Here is a 25,029-nt window from a genome sequence, read left to right as displayed (position 1 = left end):
AGGCAAAAAGCACATTGAAATATTTAAGGGTATAAAACTAGCAAAGAACTGCTCAGAACCATAATTTAACTGACCCCTTCGGTTAAATGAGACGATTGTTTTAACAATTGTTTTAAACTGTAGCTTAAGGGACCCATACAGTACATTATATGAATTACAAACCCAAGGTTTATATTAAATACAGCACAATAACCTCCCAATGGTGTTAATAAGCACATAACAGAAATCAATAGCCTCTTTAAAAGTCATCATTAAAGATATTAACACTTTAAGTTTGCAAAATTGCAAACTGAGATTTAAAAAAATGTTAATAATGAACAGGCTGTAATATTTGTGCACTGTAGAAAATCCAAGATATTTCAACTTCAAAGCAAAAACAATTAGAGATAAACAAGAAGAAATACTAAGTTGTCCAACCCTAAATATAAAGTATTTACTTTACAAAGAGGCCTCATTATAAAGCAAGTGATTTCATCTTGTCTGGAACTGGTAACTACTAGGTACAGCACTTGAGTTGTACACTGGAAAATAAGCATCAAAATCTAACAAAATAAATATTGCACACTCTGAGCCAAAAACAATCCTATGACAGTAGTCTAGAGGCAACATGCAACTAAACTGTGTCAACTACTAACCGACAGAGATATAGAATAGAAATTTCACTAAACTTCAACAAATCTCAAAATAAGATAAAAAAAAAAAAAAAAAAAAAAAATAAGGCTCACATGATGTTTATAAAGCCAGTTCTAGTGAAGAAATCAAGGGATTGATCTTACCTGATCCATTCCCTTTGATGGTGATGACAATGACATTCACCTTCCCAAAAGGTATAGGCTTTTCTGTGGCAGTTTTCCTTGTACAGGGAATAGTAAGGGTTTCTGAGGTGGCTGTAGTTGGCTTGGCAACAGAATAAGGTCTGGTGGCAACAGTAGTGAAGTATTCAGTATCAATTTCTGACATGGTATCCTTGCCCATGGTTTCTTCGGCAGAAGATTCATGCATTCCAGTTGGAGACTCATCAATAATGACCATGTCTTTGGTTGTGTCTTCACCAGGTTCACTTTCCAGGAGGACAGACGGTCTCCCGGTTTCTGCAGTTGTTTTGGGCAATACTGTTTGAACTGGAGTTTTTAAATCAGGTGATAAAATTGTGTAGGCCATGCTCATAGCCTCAGTTGGCTTAACTGTTGATGGTTCTTCAGTTTTCTCTTTGTAAACAATTACTGGCTTCCCTGCATTCTTGTCTGGAGAGGTAAGAATCTCTGCAGGTTTAGTTACACCTTCATGTAATTTAACAGTGCTTAATGCTGGTGGGGAGCTTGATTCAGGTGCAGAGGTAACTTTGGCAATTTTTTCTGTTGACTTTGTCTCCTCAAACATGGCAGACCCTTCAGTTTCCTCTGTGGTCACACTAGGTGCCTTTGCCTCACCCTCTTTAGTTTCTGAGCTCGATGTGACTGATGGTGACACAGTGACATCACTAGCTGGTGTCGCCTGAGTTCTAGTATCATATGTGCTAGGTTCGGCAGCCTCTGATGTAACCTCTGGCTTGGAAACAGTGACCGCTTCATGTGGTGTACCTTGGAAATGTTCCTCAAACATTGCAGACCGATCTGTGTCTTCTGGTATATCAGACACTGTCTCTTTCTTTCCTAGTAAGCCAGTGGTTGCAACCACTTTTGCTTCAGTTGTGATTACTTCAACTTCAGGTGGTGCAGATTCAAATTTGGACGTCGTACTGGCTTCTATTTCTGTAGTCTCCTCACCCACAGTAGATCCTTCCTCAATGGGAGGTTCAGCTTCAACTAACTGCCCAGAAGAAGTGGTGTCTTCATCTTTTTGAGGACTAGTCATAGATTGAGCATCAACTGTCGGTTCAACTGCAGCTTCACTTGGTTGTACTTTTGAAGGCTCTGCTCTGCTGGTTTCATTAAGGTCCTCATACGTAGCAGATCCTTCTTCCACTGTAGGTTCAGCAGAGGTTGCTAATTGTTCAGTAGCCACAGGCTTGCTAACAGAAGAGGTGCTAGGTTCAGCATCTACTCTGGATGAAATAGTCTCAGAAACAACTGTTGCTTCAGGTGGTATTAATCTGACATGCTCCGGTGTGCTTGCTTCTGGTTGTGCAGATTTGGGTTCAGCTGTAGAAAGATCAGGAAAGCTGGCTTCTCTTTCATTAGTCTCTTCATATATAGCAGAACCTTCTTCAGGGGTTCCGGCTTCTACTAACAGTTCCTTTTTATGAGGAATACTTGTAGGCTCAGAACCAACTGTTAGGTGAACTGAGGCTTCACTTGCTTGTTCTTTAGAAGGCTCTGGTGTAATGGCCTTTCTTTCTTCAGGCTCCCCAAACATAGCAGATCCCTCAGCTGCATCTGGAATTGCACTGGCTGGACTTTCTTCCAGCAGTTCTTTGGATGAGGTGGCAACCTGTCGTACCATACCAGACTCAGTTGTGTGAGGAGTATGTGAAATCAATACTGCATCAGTCATGATTACTTCAAACTTGTCTAGCGTTCTTGTTTCTGGTGCATTTACTCTGGATGAAAGTGTCTCAGAAACAACTGTTGCTTCAGTTGGTATTACTCTGACATGCTCCGGTGTGCTTGCTTCTGGTTCTGCAGATGTGGGTTTAGCTGTAAAAAGATCAGTGGAGCTGCCTTCTGTTAGCTCCGTCTCCTCAAACATAGCAGATCCTTCCAGCAGTTCTTTAGATGAGGTCACAACCTGCTCCTTTGTGGGACTAGCTGCAGGCTCAGTTGTGTGAGGAGTCTTTGAAACCACTGCTGCTTCAGTTGCAGTCACTTCAACTTTGTCTGCTGGTTGTGCAGATTCAGGTATGAATGTTGAACGAGGAGTAATGTCTTCTGTTTCTTTAGTATCCTCATACATGGCAGATCCTTGCACACTGGTGGGTATAGCTTTGTCTAACAGCTCAGAAGAAGTGAGGTCTTCTTCTTTGTGAGGACTAGATGTAGCCTCAGAACCTACTGTTAGGTGAACTGAGGCTTCACTTGGTTGTACTTTAGAAGGCTCAAGTGTACTGGCCTTTGTTTCTTTAAGCTCTTCAACCATAGCTGATCCCTCAGCTGCATCTGAAATTGCACTGGCTGGACTTCCTTCCAGCAGGTCTTTGGATGAGGTGGAAACCTGCTCTGTTGTGAGAGTACCTGGAGGCACAGTTGAGTGAAGAGCAACCTGTCGTACCATACCAGACTCAGTTGTGCGAGTAGTCTGTGAAATCAATGCTGCATCAGTTGTGATTATTTCAACCTTGTCCAGCATGCCTGTTGCTGGCTGTGCAGATTTTGGTTCAGATGTTGACTGAAGAGTACTATATTCCATTTTTGTAGTCTCCTCATACATGGTAGATCCTTCCTCAATCTGGAGTGTAGCTTCTACTGCCTTTTCAGAAGAAATGATGACTTCATCTTTATAAAGACTGGTTGCACTTACTCTGAGAGTTTCAGAAAGGACTGTGGCTTCACTTGGTTGTACTTTAGAAGGCTCTGTTGTACTGACTTTTGTTTCATCAAGCTCCTCATACACAGCAGATCCCTCAGCTACATCTGGAAGTGCACTGGTTGGACTTTCTCCTAATAGGTCTTTGGATAATGTGTCAACCTGATCAGTTGTGGGAGTACCTGCAGGCTCAGTTGTGTGAGGAGTCTTTGAAACCACAGCTGCTTCAGTTGCAGTCACTTTGTCTTCCATTTGTCTGGATTCTGGCACAGATGTTGCACGAGGACTGGCGGCTTCTGTTGTTGTGGTCTCCTCATACATGGCAGATCCTTTATCAGAAGAGGTCTCTTCATCTTTGTGTGGACGAGGGGAAGAGGCCTGTGTTGATCCAATGCTAGTGACAAATGAACTTGTTACCTGGTCCATGGCACTTCCTTCCTCAGAAGATTGATCTGGTATCTTCTGTGTTACTATTTCTTCTGACCTGACACCTGGAAAAGTAGATGAATCTTCAATTGTGTATACAACAGTAGACTCAGAGCCGTCTTCTTCATACAGAGCTGATCCTTCAACATCTTTTTCTGGCTTAACAGATGCCTCCGTAGGCCCATCACTTGTGACACCATCCCTCATCAAAACCGTTGTCAAGGACACAGTGCTCTGAGTTGCTTCTGTCATAGGGCTAGGAGATGTAGTTGTAGTTGTAGTGCTAGCTGCCAGTTTTCTATCACCATCCAGACCATAGAGTGTGGCTGTAGTTTCTATGTAGGGGACTGTGCTATGTTCATCCTGTGTGGTAACTTCAGTTTCAGATCTAGCTGTTGAAGGAATTTCCTGATCCTTGCCACTTCTTTCCTCATCAATAAGGTCTTGCTGTGTAACAGCACCTGCAGCTGGAATTTCTGTGTATACAACATCAAAGGCATCTTTATATATAGTTGTCCTTTCTACTTCTTCTCCTAGTTGGCTGCTAAGAAGACTAGTGCTTTCAGTAGGTACAGTAATGTCAGGTAGTTCTTTGTTAGTAGGTTGTGAATGCACAGATTCAGCTTCACGTGAACCTAGTAATGTTGTAATATGATCATCACTTTTGGCTTCCATTGGTATGTAGGTGGCTTCAACCTGCATATGGATTTCTTCAGTCACTGTTCTGGACGACAACACACCTGAGGAAACTGTTCTAGTTTGTGTTTGTACAGGTGTGTATGTTGTAAGCCCATGAGGTCTAGCTGCAGCTTCTGAAAACTCTTCAGCCAAAACTGTGTTTGTGCCTTCAGATACAATGGATTGATCAAGACCACTCTTTTCCTCAATAAGGTCTTCCACTGTGCTTTTCTGTGTTGGAGGCATTGAAGCTGTTGAGATTACTTCAAAAACTCTATTCGGTCCAGTTTCCTCCTCTGTAGAAACCAAGAGCTGCTTAGTAGTAAACACATGAAGAACTTCTTCATCTACCGTGAAAGGTTCTTCAGCATCATCTTCAACATCAGATTTTGGAGGCAACATTTTAGCTGGTATCACTGGGGTAGACGGTAGAGCCACAGAACTGGAACCCGTCGCTGTACTTGGTTTCACTGTCAGCTCCTCTGGAAAGGTGGTTTCTTCGGTAGTGGGATAAAAAGTGTCACCTCTAGGCTTCACATCTGGCATACTCTCAAGTTGGATTTCTTCAGAAATTAAAATATAATTTCTCTCTTCTTCTGACAGGAAATTAGACACAGGAGTTTTCACTGTAGCATCAGAAGTGCTAGACACCTCAGTGGGAACTGATGCTTCACTGGAAACATAGACTCTTGCTGTTTTGAACATATCTGCAGTTAAAGATGTTGGTGGCACTCGTGTGGTCTCACTGTCCTGGTCCTGTTCAGGTTCAAATGTATCTTGCTCAACAGGACTAGCCATACTTGTTGAAAACATTGATGGAGATTCTGTAGCATTTTGCTCACTGATGTCTGGCTGTACAGTTTCAGTCCCTCCATGGCCGACAGGGATGCTTTCTGCAACTGTCAAAGCAGCAGTGCCGGCCTCTGGGGCAACAGAACTTGCTAAGACATCATTAGTGAGAAGGGGACCTTGCTCACTTGGTTTATCGTGGTGTGGAGATCTTGGTTGGAATACTCCAGAATGCAAATCAGCAACAGTCTGTGACTCTACTTCAGCTTCCACATTAATTTCATTCTCTTTAGTTGCTGGTTCCGAAGTTGGATCCTTTGTTGAGGTATTACTCTTTTCTATCAAAGTGATGGCCATGGTGGGTTTCACTGTTGCTTGTGATGTTTGAGATATGTTTTTACGTATTGAATCCACGCCTTCCACTGATACTTCAACAGCAGTGAACAACTTTGTAGACTCTTTACCTGGAAAAACAAAATGGCATAGTGATTAGTCTTCGGATGAATGGAAGATTAATAGTCAGTATGGTGTGACATATTGTAACACTGTCTGGGGTTTGCAGGTGTTTCATAAGCTGGGAAGATTAGCCAAACCACCAAGGCAGATTTATTAAAGGCTCAGTTAGTAGATAAAAGTGTTTACCATTTAACACGACATAACATAATAATGTATATTTTATTAATTATCAGCTTTGTCTGTTACTTAGTTTATATGTGACAATGCTATAACACAGTTCAACATACACAGCATGCTACACACATTTACACCTGGCATACAGTATTACAGTGCATGCATTTATAATAGTATATGGCGAAGAGTATATGGCGAACAATGGACATAAACATGCATTTAGCATATACTTAGTTTTCCGCATTTTCGGTTTTTATATTTAAAAAAAAATCTGGGAGTTTATTTTACATACATCATAATAGGAATAAATTCAGTAATAAATAGTTTTTAATTGAAACATCGGTAAAAATCGGGTGGGAAAAATCTCAGTATACACACTTTCTACGTGGAATATGATGCATAGCAGGTCTGGTTTCTGATTAAGTTTAATGTCGCTGACATGTATGACTAAGCAGAATCTGTGCAAGTCGAGGCCACATTTTCCCATGTTGCGAACATTTGGGCAATCGCTGTGCTGATGGAAATAGTATCTACAGAAGTTATGAACATGACAGCAGCACAAAACAAGCCAGGTTTATTAGCCTTGACATCATAAAAAGAAAAGAAAATTGACAGAACTGGGTGGTGCAAGCCATCGGGGGAGACGCGTCAAAAATCACAGTGGACATTTCCATCAATGTGTTCCATAAGTTTACCAGCTAAAGCATCACCATTTTCTGTCAAATATTTACGATTAAGATTGGCAGTGTTAGGCAGTGTTTTAGCTGCTGTACTGGACAGTACTGACGCACAAAGTCACCAAGACATCCCTCTTTGCAGTCTGCAATAAACAGCAAAGCACAGCGCTCTGACAAACTCGTTAACACAGTCATTCTGCGCTCTCTTTTTAATAAAGCGTGTGTAAAAGCTTCATAAACTGATTACATGTCTATCAGTTCACTTTATTGTTTTAGTTTAATGTGTCACTTATTTTTCTGTGTTCTTTTATTGTCAGCGTGCATAACAGTACTTGCAGTGCTGTGCATGTTCTGCCACATCTGAACCACTTCTGTTATTTTTGTTTTTTGTATACTTTGAAACATTCATTTTCTTTTAAATATTTAAGTTTTAAGTTTTCTCCCCATTCCTCACCCACTAAAAATATTATATTTTCAGTTTTTGCTCAAGCTAGGAGTTACCATGCAGAGCAATAAGACTTTGACTGGCCAACATAATCAGGTGATAATGCATTTGTGAAGAGACAGAGAACTGCGTTTGAACGTTATTTGATCCTCTGACGTCTAAACGTCTGCTGCATCCTAGGATACTGCGTAGGTCTGCTTATTACAATGTCAGAGTCAAAATAAAACAGCTTTTTAATCAAAATATTGTGCATTTCCTAAAAAATAGTACTGAGAAAATATTGAATAATAGGCAAAAATCGGGTATAAATCAGTTAAAACCGACATCCTGTTAAAAAAACAAAAAACAAAAAAATCCTGTAATTTTTCGGTAAAATTCAGAATAAACCAGAAACGCAGAACACTACATATACTGTACAGATGGTAAGTGTGATGTAGAACTTCCCTATATAGATTGAATTTGATGAAGGGTACCAATGAGCTTTTAAATTCAGTAATTATATGAAAGGCTGCTTTTCTGTTTTACTCAGTTAATTTTTTATTTTATGAAAACTATGTTCTCCAGTCATGTCAAAGTGGAGATAAATGATGTGCAAATTAGTCTTTTGTCTGTGGCTCTTTATTTTTAGACTATGTGGTGTTTTATCAAACTACGATTTAGGGTTAGGTTTATAATCTCTTGGCTGTCCACAGTGGCTTAATCTTGCTTTTTTACATTTCGGGTATAAACCTTTCTAGCTACAGTATCATAAAAGCATGTCCCCATTAGGACAGTTTTGTAACTACATTTGAAGTTCTCCATTTTTTCCAATAATATTTTGAGTGTGTCTTCTGCCCTTAAGAACTACATCAGATGAGTTACTTTAAACACAAAGGAATCCTAAATATATGCTCTAGAAAAAAAGTGGGGCACTGAAACTTGTTTGGAGAAAAACAGGCAGTACGGCTGATATAGCTGCTATTCTTTCACAAGGGGTAAGGGATCTTCAATGTGCACAAAGCACAGGGCATACTGGATTTACAGAAGGACATCTCATCACCAGCACACCACCCGTAGACATGCATCATGGTAGATGGACTTGGTCCAGGAGATTGCTCTAATCAGAACTGACTCAATGACAGTTTTGCACTTTAGCTGTATTGAAGTGGTCTTAACAAAACGTCAGGATAACTTGTGGTGTAATTTAAGTGATGATGTGGAGATAATGACCTAGTAATTATCTAAAATCAATCTGAGCTTTATTGCAAATTCTCTTCAGGGCTCTTTCTAATTATTTTTGAAAATGTCAGCCAGTCTAGTCTACAATATAAAACAAAGTATGGTCTTTAGTAGGCAAATTGGATATTCTGCTAATCCTCTGCTCTTGGAAGGTCTAACATATAAACAAATCTATCCTGAGATTGTCAAGTAACCACTGATGTTACATGAAAATAACAATAGAAAAGAGAAACATGTTTACTGGCAAATAAATTATATAAAGTAAGGTCTTCCTTCTTGTTTTTCACGATCCATTAACATACTTTCTTGAGCTTTCTGTACATTGTGAGAAGGGTTTGATACAGGTATACCTTTGTGGGCATTGTTAGTACAGTGTGCCTCTGCTAAAGCAGGCATTTCAGTGAATAAAATATACAGGAAAGATTTTATTGAGCAGTTCATTCGTTTTTCAGATTCTTCTTATTAATACTAAACGTAGTCTTGAATAAATCAAATTATACGAAAATGTTTTCATACTTTTTTTTCCATTAATGGAAAGAAACAATTTTTGGCTAACTAAATCTGAATGAGACTGCCAGAAAAAGCAAAAGACCGTTGTTCTTTTTAAGTCACTGCAATTGCCAGTACATTTGTTTCTACTCAGTTGTATAAAACGTGTCCACATTAGTGAGATTTGTATAAATGTCACTAGATTTTATTTATTTTCTGTTTATTTTTACTATATAATTATAAGTCATTCTATCTACTTTCAAAGCAGCACAGCCTGCCTATGCAAATGGAAATGGTGTTAAACTGAAGCCTATTTCTTTTAGCACATGTTCTATCAAGACTGTTTATCCCCTGTTCTACACAATTATAGCAATATATATGTTTACTAACAGCCATGTGCATAATGAGGAAGCTGTTGACTGAAAGCAGTTCAAAATAAAACAACAGAGAGTTCACAAATTCCCACTAGCCAGTATTCTGTATTTTTCGTTTTTGGCAGCATTGATTAGCTAACAGATTCCAAAGTAATTAAGACATGTTTATAATACCAAATATGTGTCAGTGCAATATTATAACTTTAAGGTACTACCAAAATAATTTAGCAAACTAGATTTACAGTCAACACAATGGTGTGCTGACTGATATGGTTTAAGATCCATCTTAAACCATATTATAAGTTGATAAATGAGTACGATAAACTAAGCCTTTCCTTAATTGCCATTTTGTGACAAGAGATAAGGCTTCTCATTTGCTGGTTTGTGTCCTGCAGAGAAGGTATGTCAGTGTCCGTCAGAAACTACAGGTGGTAGAAACTGAGGATCGAACTTGTATCTCCCGTTTCAGAGGCTAAAGGGTGGTTCATGCTTCAATCGGTCTCTGTCTCTGAGGGAGGTTTCTAGCATTCCAACTGGTCACTGGTCACAACTCTAAAGTGTAGACCAGCCTTTAATGTATTAACAATACGTTTGTTTGGTTTGAACAGACCTCCGTGGAAATAAGTACAATGGTAACACTTTATATTAAGTTGCTGCTTATTAATGTTTCAGAAATATATTAAAAACTATGTTATAGCGTGTTAACAAAGGATTATAGATGGTTTATAACCATGCAATCGCCATAGACAGAATTACGTTTAAACATCCCAAAGTACAATAGGTGGCAAAAAACTGCCCCCTTTATAAAACTGTAATTCTGTCTATGGCTTTTGCATGGTTATAAACGATCTACAATGTTTTATTAACACTACAATATTTATTAAGCCTCTATTATATATTTATAAAACAGTTATAACACATCAATAAACAGCCCGTTAATATAAAGTGTTACCAGTAAAATAGACAAAAACAAGTACTGAGCATTTTTGGTATAATAAACCCAAGCCATGGGTTTGTCTGCTTGTTGTTTTATTGTCTGCTGTGAAACTTAAAGACAGTATTTATAACTGCAAACAAACTTTCAATACAACGTAAATGAGTGTTGTAATCTGAAACAAAATAATTACAATTGTATTGAAAATGACTATATTCTGAATCAGTCTGGTGTGGCTTGCCTTAAATTTAAAACACTACTATGTCTCTGAACTGTACAGTCTGGTTTCCAGCTTGATATGCAGAACTTTGATTCATGTTTTGACCAAAAAGAACATACCTCCCTCAGCTGCTAGACCAAAGCTGAGCATGAGCTAAGCATTACTTAACAACTGGGATTAGCGTGCTTTTAATGTTTGCATATTCTTAGCCACATGATTATCATAAACAGTATGAACAAGCTAATGGACCTGACAGCGATAAATGTAAACACACAAAAACAAACACGCCCAAGGACGTCATAATATTCTCAGATTCTCACAAAAGTGTACCTTAATAGTCTGGTATTTTTAGTGTACTGTGTTACTGTAATTTGAAGGCATGGCATGTACTGTAGTTGCCCACAGCAGACAGCTCGTCCTGGAGTGGATTCCCTCCTTGACTACAGGGCAGCACTGCTCTACAGTAAGTGTTACGATATGAAGTCAACAATTTCATTTAGAGCCTTTGTTGTGGTCCTTCACACTCTGAACTCACAAACTAAGTAAGTCATGGAAGGAACTGGCGATAAGGTCAACTAGATGACATACAAGGACTGAGGGAAACCTCTGAGCATCAGAGCCAGCTCATGCGATTTCCAGTCTGTTTCAGGTGTTCTAGTGATAAGTGTTTGCACAGTCACACAGTTCAATATAAAATGACCCATTCATATATGTTCCAACTTACTTCCCAACACATGTTTAGTTTGGTTCAAGACATTTCTTTTGATAACATTTCCTTACAGAAACATTGCAAATCAGTTTTTCTAGGAATACAAAGCATTGGTATGGAAAATACCTGCAGTTTTAAGTTCATAATAATTGCATTTAATTCAGTTGAGATGCAGGTTTGATCAGGGCCAGTACTATATCTGTGTGGCTATAATTACGCGCTCAGCGGTATAACTGCCTGGTTGAGGTATGTTGACATAGTTTGGATTTAATTTCTGTTGCTGTGTAATAAATTAATGGCTATCTGTACTCCGATTGGCTGGAACAACCATGAGCTCTGTATGCATTCTAATAAATGTCTACAGGTTATTATCATTCATGTTTTTGTATATAATACAAGCTGTGTTTTAGTAACTATGAAGCAGTTGCATTAATTACCACAACTGACACACCCCACTCACCATCACATTTAAAGATATGTAAGAAACTTCCCCCTGTGACTTCACAGGCTGCTCTCCAGCACTGGTTGTCTGGAGCAGCATGCAGCTGTTTGACATTAGAGAGCCCTGCTTCTTGTGCTCTGAGGCTATCTCTGATGTATGCCACAAGGCACATTTTCCTAATAAAGATGCATACATCTAATAACTGGAAAAGCACATTATCTCATCACTGTATGTTTGCTTCAAAGAACCTTTGTTTTCTCCACAATCACAGTGATATATAGATTTATTTTTTCTGTTATTTTACTAACACTGAGCTTCTGTTTTCTCTTTGACAGCCATGCACATAATGGAGCAATGTGAAGGAAATGGTTGACTGAAAGCAGTTAGAAATAAAAAATATGGCACTGAATCAACAAAAAGGTTCACAAATTCCGACAAGCTGGTATTCCGTATTTTTGTATTTGTGTAGCTTTGACTAGTTAACTGATTCCATAGCAGTATTATAAAAAATAGCAAGCTCTAAACTTAGTTTAAAAAAACATGACAATCTTGTATCAATGCACTATTATAATTTAATATATGGTTAAAAAATAAAAAATGGTTAAAAATAAAAAATGGTTAAAAATAAAAAGCATCATGGACCACCATCTTTTATTAATCACTAATTGTCAACTCAATTTAGAAGATTTGCAAAAACAGAGATTCTCTGTAACTGCCTTATGAAAAAAATATGATTTAGCTTTCCTGTTATCTTGAGTCCAAGCTGGTTTACCGGAATCACTTAGTAACCCTGAGGCTAAGAATTTTCATATAATAATATTGTATTGTTTTTTTTTTTTTTTTTTTTTTTTACTAGTATTGTTCTTGCTTCTAAGTTTTATGAAATAAAAGTTATCTTGAGTCCAAGCTAGTTTACCGGAATCACTTAGTAACCCTGAGGCTAAGAATTTTCATATAATAATATTGTATTGTTTTTTTTTTTTGTTTTTTTTTTACTAGTATTGTGCTTTCTTGCTTCTAAGTTTTATGAAATACGACCCTTGGGGTACACAGTAGGAGGTAGGTTGGCAATGGTCCCAAATGCTGGGTCAGCTCACACAGCACTGTGTCACACAGTAATATCACATAATTGCCAAAAAAACCATGATTATGTTTATTTAACTCGCCCCGTGTTTCTATGGTGAGCCTAAGTCAAACCAGAGATTAAGCAAAGCAAGTTTTGAGTTCATTTATGGGGGACACTTCTTTCTGGCAAAACTCAAATGGTTAAAAATAAAAAGCATCATGGACCACCATCTTTTATTAATCACTAATTGTCAACTCAATTTAGAAGATTTGCAAAAACAGAGATTCTCTGTAACTGCCTTATGAAAAAAATATGATTTAGCTTTCCTGTTATCTTGAGTCCAAGCTGGTTTCCATGGAAACAGGCCTAGACTCAACAAGAAATACAATGAAGTAAGGAGATCCCTAGAGAAATGTATACATGTTGGAAGTGTCTCAGGCCTGAACTCTAAGGGAAAGCTGACTTGTCAGAAACAAGCTTAAGAGCAGCTGTGTACAGAACTGAAGCTGGTAGTAGATAACACAGGTCCCTTTTTCTCTTTAAAGAAAAAGCCTGCTGTTTTCTTTCAGGTAGGGAAGTATGAGAACATGATCATTAGGCGGAGGAGATAAATCCGATTTCCTGCAGCAGGCTGGGAAAACTTCAGTGAAAGACCCAGAGAGGTGACATCATTTGCACTCAATGGCTTGAACAACATGTGTTACCCAGGCCTCTGGATATGGAGCTAAGGAACCAGGGAAACCAAAGCTAGACAAGGCTGTATTGACTGAAACCTCACATGTTCCCACTTAGCAAACACCAGTCTTGCGGAACATTCCCTCAAACATCTTTTTATTTCCAAAAGCTACTTGCTAAAAGGAATCATTAAGGGTTCCTTTATGGGACAATAGCAGAAATGTATTGATTGAAAAGGCAAACAATTTGTGGAGAAATACCAAAAACAACATCCTGGGAAAAGCATGAGAAAAGCTTGTTACTAAGAAACCTGATCAAATTGTCATGTCGGACAAATTCTTACCTTTAAAGCAGTAGGCGCCAAACTTTGTTGTGGGATGAGGAAAGCCAGTTTGGTTCGTGTATCGGTATAGAGTCCTCACACCAAGCAGGCCGCCTCCGCACTGAGTCCTGGCAATGGAAATGGGGTAGCGGGCACTGCCATCAGACAGCCAGCCGTAATCACACCTGTCAAGGCCTTGCCTCCAGGCTGCGTGTAGCTGACCTGGGTTTGCCAGAACTGCGTCCCTTTTCCTGCACTCTATCCTGGCTTCTTTGAGGGTGAGTTTAGATGGAACTGCTGCATAAAATACTTCACCTGAATAGGGGATAAATCAAATTGTCAGATACGACAGCCAAACAGCTGTTACTTCTTTAAATGTGTTTGAGAAACCAGTGCTGTTTGATAAATTGATTACCATCTCTTTCTAAAAATGCTTTAGCAGCCTGTTCCTTTGGGGTAAAACAACCAAATGCCTTTGAAAACCATATATGGCAAAACAACTTCAATTTATATATATTTCTGAAATGTATTTATGTAGACATAAAGCAGTGGTGACAAATCTGGCGGGTGGTCAGGGGCTCAAGCTAGTGAAAGCCCCAATGAAACAGTAGCGTGACCATATTACTTGATTAAATAAAAAATAAAAAATAAAATACTCTTCACTGTTTTTTTCAGTGCTTCTTTGAAGCATGTAGACAAATATTCTTCATATCAATTACCTGGTAGCAACAAACCATCAGTGTAAGAGTTGAAGTGAGTGGTGTGTGGTGAGAAGCCCTTCCCATGTTTTACAAACTAATGATACTTAACATGCTCTTGTTTACTTTTTAAAGTCTGACTTAAGTTCAAGTAAAATAATCTATTATAATTAGAACATTAAACAGCAGTTTCTACATTACACTTGCATCATTTCATGTGGTAACTAACAGTGCCCTTTGTGGTTTCCAAGTTACCTACAGCAGCTTGATAGTTATAGTTCCAGAGAAGTGTTAAAATAAACAAAGAGAAAGCATTTGCATTACCCCTTCACTGGGTTTACCATATCAAATGTTCATCAACACTACAGGGCTGGCTGTAAAAGGCTCTGCAAACCTCGATCTAGCAGGGTAAGCATCTCCCAGACCTCAGACATATTAAGAGACAATCACTTAAGAAAGGGCATTTTATGTTAGGATTACAGGACTGGTGCCATGAAAATGGTCAGCAAAAATTCAACAGACAGGCTTTCAGTGTCTGATTCACGGGAACTTGACTCCACGACTGCCTGCCAGCTGACAGAATCCAGGATGATGTTGAGATGGTACACTATAACGGCATGTGTGCTAAAGCAGGTCCCTGTTGTCTTTTCTATTCAAAACCCTGGCCTCGGTCCTATAAATCACGAGTTGAAAGAATCCCAGGAATTTCTGCCCTCCTATTGTTCGTAATTGCACTGCAGTAGGAAAGCACCTAGCTAATTTACTCAAGAGAAACAGACCGCAATAAGCAGGTCTTGATTTAGGTGCAGGTTTTTGGCACATGTTTCTTCAGAATTTAGTATAGAAAGAATACTTTTTATTATTTCTATTTTATCTCAGGTGTCCAGGAATGTCTTGTACCTGTTTGAGACCTGCACTGGAATGTATCCATGACAACAAGTTAACAACCCCATGCTCTTGTCCAGAAGCTATCAATTGAAACTTTAATGTCAATTTTTAGACACAACATTTGCCCTATCAATTCAATTTTTCTTTTTAAATAATTTTAGAACTGCTTAAAAGAGGGATTGACCATTGTGATTTTTTTAAATCCTTTTTTTAATCCTGAAGCAAATTCTGCATTTGAAACTAAGCAAGAGTAAATCACTTTTAGTGCCAGTACCTGATATTGAATGTATATAAGTGCCCATATTGACTGGGTTCAAATTAAATCCTAGCAAATTAAAAAATGGTTTCATTCAAATGATATACATTTTTGTTGGGTTTTATTCAGGAAAAGGGTTGTGGCTGAAAACCATCAGGGACTTTATTCCTGTAAAACTGTTTTGAATTGATTTATATTAATACTGGCTTGTAGCGGTCTACACGATATTTTTTCAGTTGGTAAAAGAAAAATTATTCACCTTTATCAACTCTATTTAAGTAGGGCAATAAGCCCACTTGGCTGATCCCTTGCCTGAGTTTTCAGTAGAAAATCAGTCCATGGGATTTTCAAGAAGCAACCGTTTAAGCACTTTGAAAGTTAAGACTTGTTCTAGGCTCGGCTCAGATGGTCAGTTTATGTCTTTATGTAGCACCTGAAATCGTTCCTGGAAGCTGAATCTGTCCACTGCCGATGTATGTAAAACCCCAGCCTCTCAGTTTAGACAAGTTCCAGTCACAGTCATTTTATCTGCACATACTCTTAAGCAATGTTTGGCCTAGATCTCTGGTTTTAATTAAACTTCTAATAGGTCATCATCATATTTTTAATCCCACATGCATGGCTAAGAATGTGATTTAATAACAATTAAGAAATACAAGGAGATGAACTATGGTTAGCTAGTAAACTTAGCTTTATGGGGCCAGAAAAGTTAAGCACTTTGAGGATCACATTTTCATTTCTATATTTTAAAGCTTATTTTATGTGGAATTATGACCTGCTGCTGAAAGATCAAGTGGTGAAATAACTTTGGGTCCTATCCAATTTCTTTTGGGAGCCTGCAGTTCGTTAACAAATCCACTTTTTCAAAGAAGTTTATTACTGAACAATTTGCAATTAAAGACAGAAAGTTTTGAACATCATTGTATACTATTATATCACCTTTATTACGTCTCTGGAAGGTCATTTGAAATCCACACATGGCCCTGGTACTGTACATTGCCTAATGATGGGTATGAGACAAAAGAAGTCTAAATAAGGCAAACTAATCAACAATAATAATTGTCTTTTAATTGCCATAAGTAAGTTCTTATGCTATGTAAAGGTGTGTTACTTGTTTGTTTTTGTGATGGAGTACACCTCGCCCCTGTGCATATTATGCTTTGCAGTTTGTATTTGTTGTACTGTAATTTAAAAATGTATTGTTTAAATTTGTTTTGTTGTTATTTGTTTTTGAGCATAGCTAAACTTGTAGAATGTTTCCAGACTGATTGATTCATTTATTATTAATTTGGAGACGGTCACATGTATGTAAACCTGCAGCTTTGGCTGATCGGGGAGGGTGTGTTTGGAGGCGCAACGAGGGTCACGAGATAAAGCAAAGTAAAGCTTATTAAATATACTGTAATCAATTGCAACGCATGCTGGTTATACACCAGCACGATACTTGTTTAGTTTCAGTTCAGTGTTCTGTTTTGTCTGTTTCTTTTGGCCATCGTGCTGTTTATTTTGGGGGTTTTGTTTCTGTTTAAACCTTTTATTTATTAAATAAAATGTGCAAGCAGATCTTTCATTACCCCAGCACTGCTGTCTGTGTCCACTGTCTTCTGACCAGTGATGGTCTGTAGGCCCGTGGTCACCACCCTATGGATACAGGTGTCCACAGAGTCCGGTCACAGGAACAGTACTGCAGGCGTCCGTGTGCAATACACTGAAGAGATTTTTTTTGGTTTTTTTTTTTAAAAGGATGGAGGAGGGTCTGTGGTGCCTGCACTGTGCAAAGGTGAGGCACTACACCGGTGACTGTCCTTTCCAGGATGGAAAGGAAGGGCCACCTGTCCACAAAAAAGAGGAAGCAGCATGTACCAGCTCCAGTGCCAAAAATGGAGAGTCATGGGAGCTGACTGAGGGGGCCCAGGGGATGCGGGCTGAGTACTAAACAGTGTGCATATTGCCTGTGCTACAGACATGACAAGAGTCTTAAAGCTGCCCCGAGGGCCAGGGCCCCGGGTCTTCGTTATGGCAGGTCTTTGGTCTTCCCCCCCCCCCCCCCCGCTCCAGGTCTCACAGTGGGCCCAGAAGGGGGGGGGGGGGGGGGGGGGCGGGGGGTCCAGCACCCAGAAGGAGGGGGCGAGCGTCCAGAGTCCAGAAGGGGGGAGGCCGAGTGTTCACAGCCCAAAAGGGGTAAGCCTGCATCTCCAGCGACCAAGAAGGGGAGGTCCACGTGTCCAGAGCCTTACCAAGGAAGAGCTGCACCAGTCTCCAGTGACCGAGGGGGAGAAAACCAGTCTTCAGAGATTGAAGGAGGCTACCTGCTGCTACCGCCTCCACCGCCAGATGGAGACTACCTGCAGCTCCCACCTCCTCCACCAGAGGTGACCACTTGTTGCTCCCGCCTCCGCCAGCAGAGGGAGACTACCTGCAGCTCCCACCTCAACCACAAGAGGGAGACTACCTGTGGCTCATGCCATCACCTTCCAAGGATCAACTCCTGCCTGAGCCTGCACCTCCTAGGGCTGCCGAGCCATCGCCTGGGGCGGGCCTGTTCACCATCGCTTGAGGAGGGCCAGTTCGCCATCGCCTGGGGATGTCTGTTCACCATTGCCTGGGGATGCCTGTTTGTCATCACCTGGGGATGTCTGTTCACCATCGCCTGGGGATGCCTGTTTGTCATCACCTTGTGATGTCTGTTCACCATCGCCTGGGGATGCCTGTTTGGCATCACCCAGAAATCAAGAGGCTGCAATGGTGGCATTCCTTATGGGTCTCCAAGGCGGTTTTACCAAGTTTCCCTGCTATCTTTGCCTTTGGGACAGCAGGGACACCAAGGCACACTACCACAGGCAGGACTGGCCACAGCGGACCGAGTTCTCTGTGGAGAGGAACAACGTCAAGAGGGAGCCACTGGTGGACCCCCGGACGGTGCTGATGCCACCACTGCACATCAAATTGGGCCTTATGAAACAATTTGTCAGAGCTCTAGATAAGGAGTCTGCAGCCTTCAGGTATCTTCAAGACTTCTTCCCTAAGCTGTCTGAGGCAAAGGTCAAAGCTGGTGTCTTCGTTGGACCACAGATAAAGAAGATCCTGGAGTGCAATGAATTCCCCAAGAAGCTCACTAGTAAGGAGAAAGCGACTTGGAACAGCTTTGTCGCAGTGGTTCGGGGCTTCCTGGGCAATCACAAGGCCGAAAACTATGTGGAGCTGGTTGAGACGCTGGTGAAGAACTACGGCACTATGGGCTGTAGGATGTCCCTCCAAGTCCATATCCTTGATGCTCATCTTGATAAATTCAAGGAGAACATGGTAGCATACTCAGAGGAGAAAGGCGAGCGCTTCCACCAGGATATACTGGATTTTGAACGCCGCTACCAAGGACAGTATAACGAGAACATGATGGGAGACTACATTTGGGGGCTGATTCATGAAAGTGATTTACAGTATAATCGTAAATCCCGAAAAACTACTCACTTCTAAATCTTTTGTAGTCATTTTTGTATTACTTTAGTATAAATACATGTTAATTTGGATTCATATGTTGTTTTTTTTCTGACTTTATGTGAACGAAAAGACCGTTTTCTCATTGGAAATAGGTAAATTTCAAAATATCACTGTCCTGGTCACAAAAGCAAAGTTTGTGGGGAATAATAGCCATTTTCTATACTTTTGAGGCATAAGCAATTAGGAAATAACACTTACTGCCCAGGAACAAAAATTGTGTTACATAGTGTTATTAGATAAAAACGTATTGTTTAAATTTGTATAAACTACGATGTTTTGTTGTTATTGTTTTTGCAGCACGGACAGGGTTAAACTTCCCTTGATTGATTCATTTATTATTAATTTGGAGACGGTCACATGTATATAAACCTGCAGCATTGGCTGATCGGGGAGGGTGTGTTCGGAGGCGGAACGAGAGTTAGGAGGTAAAGCAAAGTAAAGTTCATTAAATATAAACAATTGCTATGCTTGCTGGTTATACATATATTTGGTTTTGGTTCAGTGGTCTGTTTTGTCTGTTTCTTTTGGCTATCATGCCGTTTAAGTGTTTTGTTTTTGTTTAAACCTTTTATGTATTAAATAAAACATGCAAGCAGTGCTTTCATTAACCAAACACTGTTGTCTGTGTCCACTGTCTTCCAGGTCTGACGTCACCACCAGCCATCCGTGTCACAATTTTATATCTGGCACATTTACTGTAGTTAACTGTTATTCAAAGCTCTGTCAAAATTACAACAACTAGTAGAGCATATCTTACCTTCAAGCTTGTCAGCAAAACAGTAAACGTCATAGGTTTCCTTGGGGTCTCTGATCCCGTAACTTCTGATACCAGGTCGTCCCATTTTATCTCCATAGCAACCTGCCCTAGGCTTGGTGATTGGATATCTAAAAAGGAAAGAATTGTGAAATGGGGATGATGTAAATAATGTCACAAAATAACTTAGTGCTTGACAAATGGGATTAGAGAAGGTTACATCTAAAATAAAAAAAATATAACAAGAAAGAAAATACATAATCAATTATAGCTTAATGGCATATATTCTGAAAGTATTAGGTGTATGTAAAATTGACATTGCTTATATTCACAAATGGAAAGTAAGGCCAAATAATCAATTTGATCAGCTCACATTTATCTCATTAGGCCTGTAAAAGTGGAGGTCAAATCACTGCTGATGAATTATTAACAAAACAGTTCACAGTCACTACTGTTAATAACAGAATAGTTTTCTGTGCTAGCCGTGGTTTAAGGGCAGCTGAGCTGTCCTGATTTACCTGACTGTCTGGTCAGACATCCAGCCCGCATCACACTGATCAAAGCCATCTTCATAGGCGGCAGTGAGCTGTGCTGGGGTTGCCATGGTAGCCCCAATATCCTCGCAGGTTTTTTTAGCCATCTCAAAGTTCAGGGTGTATCTGCTGCTTGGGGCCCGATAGTGAAACACAACGCCTGCAAGACAGAAACAAGAGCCGTCAAAACCCAACGAACACATCTGTCTCCAACAAACATCCGTCATTGTGAACTGTGCGCAGTTGCAGAAGGAAAAAACCCACTTGAGAAGAGAATACTCTACAATGAAGTGTGTTCCTTTATCCGACTAATAATTATTTACTTATTATAACTCCACGTCTGAATGTAAGGGATCACCTTCTAAAACATAAAAATATCCCTTTTTAGACAGTGAATATATCTGTTATACTATAATATACTATACTATATTATCCTATACCATTGTACAGAATAAAACACCACAGCACCATACAAATGAACTCCCTGGTATCTGTTTTCTATAATAGGAATCTGTTCTTGCTGAAACTTAATGCTGAACATATGGAGCATGTGGCTTGACAAGGCATATATGAGACAAATTCGAGCTACAGTATATTGTGGGAAAATGAAGCTAACCAAATTCAATATAATTTGAAGTATTGATTTCATTTCCAGTAGTGTCTTAATCACAGAAATGCGTTGAGTGAATCTATTTATTGACAACAGCCATTTGGTCAAAATATTCCAAAAGTCTTTGGAAACCTGGCATACAGTGCTTGGGAGAACTTTATGGAATGGCCCAACCAATTGGGTTGAAGGATTGCATCATCTTTTTAGTTCTGGAATTACTCCAATCGCTCGATCAGGCCAGTTATCCTTGAATAACATGTCTTATGTTTTTAACATTCCTGAGGAGCTAACATAAATTTTGTTAACTGATGGATTTTATGATGCACCTTGTAATAACCTAGCTATATAAATACAGGCATGGCAAAGCAACATTCAGAGCGTATGTGTTTGGCCCAGCTTAGCTGAAGCAATGGATGCCAGCTCCAGACCTCCATTAAGTGCTTGGAAACATTGTGTTGCAATATAATAGAAGCCACTTATGTAAATGCCCATGGATGTATAGAGCTCTTCAGGGTAGTGGGGCTGCCACAAGCCACCACAAGATTTTGGTTCAGGGCTATTTTTTTAATGGACCTCTGAAACGGAACCCCTTGCTTTACCACACAAATACTTGAGAGCTTTCTGGGGATTCTGTTAAGAATATTTAATTAGGATAAATAACAGTGAACCTGCTTCTGAGTACTAGATGATTACAAGAACCAGAAACAACAGAGCTTAATGGAAACGCATATGTAACCTAATCGCAATTAACAAGACAAGCTTTATGAATACATGTATGGTGTTTTTTGTTTGTTTGTTTTTTAATCAGGATATGTTGTCTGTAAAAAGGCAAGCACTTTGAGGGTAGAGCCAATGCATTGGTAGTTTTGAGCTAGCATACTGGCTGCCTATTTATATTACTCACTATTAACTAGTTAGATAAACAACTTTACGATAGCCATTCTCATACTTCAAAGTTTTACTACTTTCAAATGAAAACAGTATGGCTCGAACTTCAACAGATGTTTCAGACATGATTAATGTAATCATTTTACAAGCGGTTCAAGAAGCTGCCATGTGTTACGTTAAGTTTTCCTCCCCAGACTCCAAACCTTCCCAATTACTGAATGATTCAGCACTCCATGGCACACTGCTTGCAGATTGCTGGACTGTGGTGTGAAGATCACAGCTGGGGGGACATGGTGGTTTCTGGGGAATTTTTTTGCTTTTTTGTATAAAATTCCATATAAGTAACTTGAAATCTGCAACTTTTTAGGAGCTGAGAACAATTAAAAAGGTCAAATTAAAGCAAATGATTACTTCAATTAAGAGTTTAGTTAAGTAATTGGAAGCTCAGTTGGAATAAAACCCAGAAGACACAGGGGTCAAGGAGGAACCGGGTTTGAGAAGCCCTGATGTACAGTATCTATATAAATATATCTGACTTACCAGCCACGTCCAGTGCCACTGTGTCCTGGGTGTCTTCGATTCCATACATGACCTCGCAGCGGTAAAGGCCGGCATCACTTGCCCGAACTTTAATTACTGTCAGTGAGGCATCGCCAATGTCTTCCGGGTGGCTGGGCACCGACACTCTATTCTTGTATTCTGAGCCGATTTTAATCAACCCGTTCTGGGCCACCAGCACTGTGGTCTCCATGTCATGCTCGAATTTGGTCCACTTGATTCTCAGGTAGTCGTGGGTGGCGTTGTGCATGGGCGCTGATGTGGGCGTGGCAGAGAAGTGGCATGGCAGCACGACTTTGCCAGCTAGAGTCCCAGTAACAGGGGGGCTTTTTACTACCTTTATAACCGGGATTCTCTCTGAAAAAAAAAGCATTTCAAAAGAGACACTTTAGAATCCTGTTTTCAACAAGGCTCAGCAAAAAAAGTCCTGCTGGGCAATTATCTAAATGGAATGTGAAAATACCTATTCCATGCTCTGTTTCAATTTGAGATGTTAGTTTCAATTTGTAACATGATTTATTTTTTAAATGTTTCAGCTACTCTAAGGAAGCTTTCTTCAGTTTCCCGTCAAAATGAAACCCTCATGAAATTGTATATCTCGGGAAGGCTGCAAAGTATATTTTCTTTAGTAAAAGTAAGCACAAGAACATATTACTTTACTGACGTATAGTTTTGTATTTAGAATGTAGCATTCATTGCACTTGAATGGTGCTGCTAATGAGGCACGTATTTGCCTTTATGATTACCTTAGCATGCTTTTGAAAGCAAATGGTGCACATACTTGAGGAACTGCATGATTGAAGTTGTAGCTTACCTGTTCAATTTAGCGTGCATTCGTTAGCAATTTATCTGTTTCATTTCCCAGTGATTCCAGCAGCCAGGAAATCACAAAACATTGGACACATGCCTAAAAACTCTTGCTCAGGGTAAGTTGTTATTTTTTTTTTTTTAAGGATGTCCTGTTCCTACCTTATATAAAGTGCCTAATATAAAGCTTTCAGCAGTCAAATACACTCTCCCTTTGAAGTCATTCAGCATGTCAAAGCAAACTTACTGTTATGAACTGCAAATGTTACTGTCAGGGTGCAGGATAACCACAGGATATGTTTTATATTTAATAACATCTTGACCTACAAAGAGCAAAAAAATTGTGTTAACCTCTGCAGTGCAAAATTGAGCTTTAAGCTTCACTAGCTAATATCAAGCTACTTAAAAAACGGCTAACACATTCAACATGATTGCTCCTTTATCAGTGAAAAGGGTCAAATCACTGCAAAGGTGTGTACAAGTCAAGTGTGTGTACATGATCACATATATAAAACATTATAATCATTTAGAGTTACATTACTAGTATATCAATTTGATATGTACAATACAAAATAAATTCACTGTTTGACAGCAGCAAAATCAATAAGATTAGTCTTGTCCAGTTATTTTAAAACAAAGTGGAATTCTCATGTCCTAATTTGGACGTGAATAGATGTGTCACTGGCAGTTTATTTCTGTAGCTCTCCCTGAGTTACAATCAGCCAGTGGTTTCTAAAGACCTGATGGTTCTGAACAATCATCATTTGTCAACCAAAGCATCTCCTCTAAGTGGGTGGTGAAATAATGGACACGATTGACATTCAACTAGGCAGTCAGTGCTGGGTGGTGAGGGGTGTGATCGGCAGTAAGCAGACAGTGGGCAGGCTTTATTGGGTCAGGGTTAAATGCAAGGGGTGACGAGACTGACCTATTCTTCCTACATGTATTAGAAGTTATTGTAATGTCCGTTTCATGTGTGTGTGTGTGTGTGTGCGTGTGTGTGTATACTGTATATATAATAGGTTCTCAGATTCCGATGTGTCAAACGGGGTCAGTATTGTGCTCTTATTCGCTCTATAAAGGAATATGTACAGCAGGTTTTATTAATAAATAATTGTAAATAACTATAACTACTACAATTTACATATAGGGTAATAAACTATTGGAATGAAACACCCACTCAAACAGTTAAGAACTCAGTAAAGGACTATAATAGTACTGCCAAGATTTGATGTAATAAAGTATTAACTCTTCCTTTCCAGCCTAATCTCCACCCCCATGTCTCACTAATAAAAACAAATGTGTTCTGCAGAAATCTAATAAAAATTAAAAATGAAGGCCAAGTGCACATTACTTAGGACTATATTTAATATAAAACATAAAATAAACATGGACCATTTTACACATGACTGTTTAATATGATATTACAGTATTTATGTAGGCAATGTATATTAGACATACTTACTATGTATACAGTAATGCTATACAGGGGTATACACATATGGCTGCCCTATGTGACAAGATGTATTAATGCTCATGTTTCTTTGTTCTGTTGTGAATCTGAATGACTCCAGTCTGTTACCACTAACCTGAAGCAAGATCCAATACGAAGTCTTCTGTTGAGGACTCTGTTAACAGGTCAATTCCACGCCTGGCTGGTAGTTTTATTGTAGTTGTTCTTTTTTTTTCAGCTGTCGTTTCGTTTTTCCCTTTGTTGATTCCTTTCAAAATCACCAGCTATCGCCGTTAGCGATAATAATTATAACCTGAAATGAACGTTCATAAGTCATTGTAGTAAATAAAATAAAACACATATAACGTTGTCATCAAATGACCAGCTGTATTATTATTATTAGTAGTAGCAGTAGTCCTATTTAAATGCCTAAAAGGCCATCGTCACCTCCAGTCATCACATTGACATTGAAAAATTCAAATTAGCATCCTCATAAAAGAGGATGCTAAGTAAATAGGCATTTAACTAAT

At 39.3% G+C, this 25,029-nt stretch overlaps 1 protein-coding gene across 2 annotated transcripts in view; it reads right to left on the bottom strand.

The window, feature by feature from the left end:
* The window catches only part of vcanb (versican b), a 55,185-nt gene that overhangs the window by 25,586 nt on the left and 4,570 nt on the right, over nucleotides 1-25,029 (bottom strand). For both annotated transcript variants that reach the window (XM_041244774.1, XM_041244784.1), the window contains exons 2-8: nucleotides 24,636-24,812; nucleotides 23,294-23,369; nucleotides 22,222-22,596; nucleotides 20,169-20,343; nucleotides 19,654-19,781; nucleotides 13,578-13,871; nucleotides 777-5,819 (exon numbers count right to left, since the gene is read on the bottom strand). In XM_041244774.1, coding sequence (XP_041100708.1) covers nucleotides 777-5,819; nucleotides 13,578-13,871; nucleotides 19,654-19,781; nucleotides 20,169-20,343; nucleotides 22,222-22,596; nucleotides 23,294-23,363 — 6,085 coding nt within the window. In that variant the 5' untranslated portion in view covers nucleotides 23,364-23,369; nucleotides 24,636-24,812. The remainder of the gene's footprint in view (nucleotides 1-776; nucleotides 5,820-13,577; nucleotides 13,872-19,653; nucleotides 19,782-20,168; nucleotides 20,344-22,221; nucleotides 22,597-23,293; nucleotides 23,370-24,635; nucleotides 24,813-25,029) is intronic.

Source organism: Polyodon spathula, chromosome 1 (assembly GCF_017654505.1).
Source record: "Polyodon spathula isolate WHYD16114869_AA chromosome 1, ASM1765450v1, whole genome shotgun sequence".
NCBI lineage: Eukaryota > Metazoa > Chordata > Actinopteri > Acipenseriformes > Polyodontidae > Polyodon > Polyodon spathula.
This window is presented reverse-complemented; position numbering and strand designations above follow the sequence as displayed.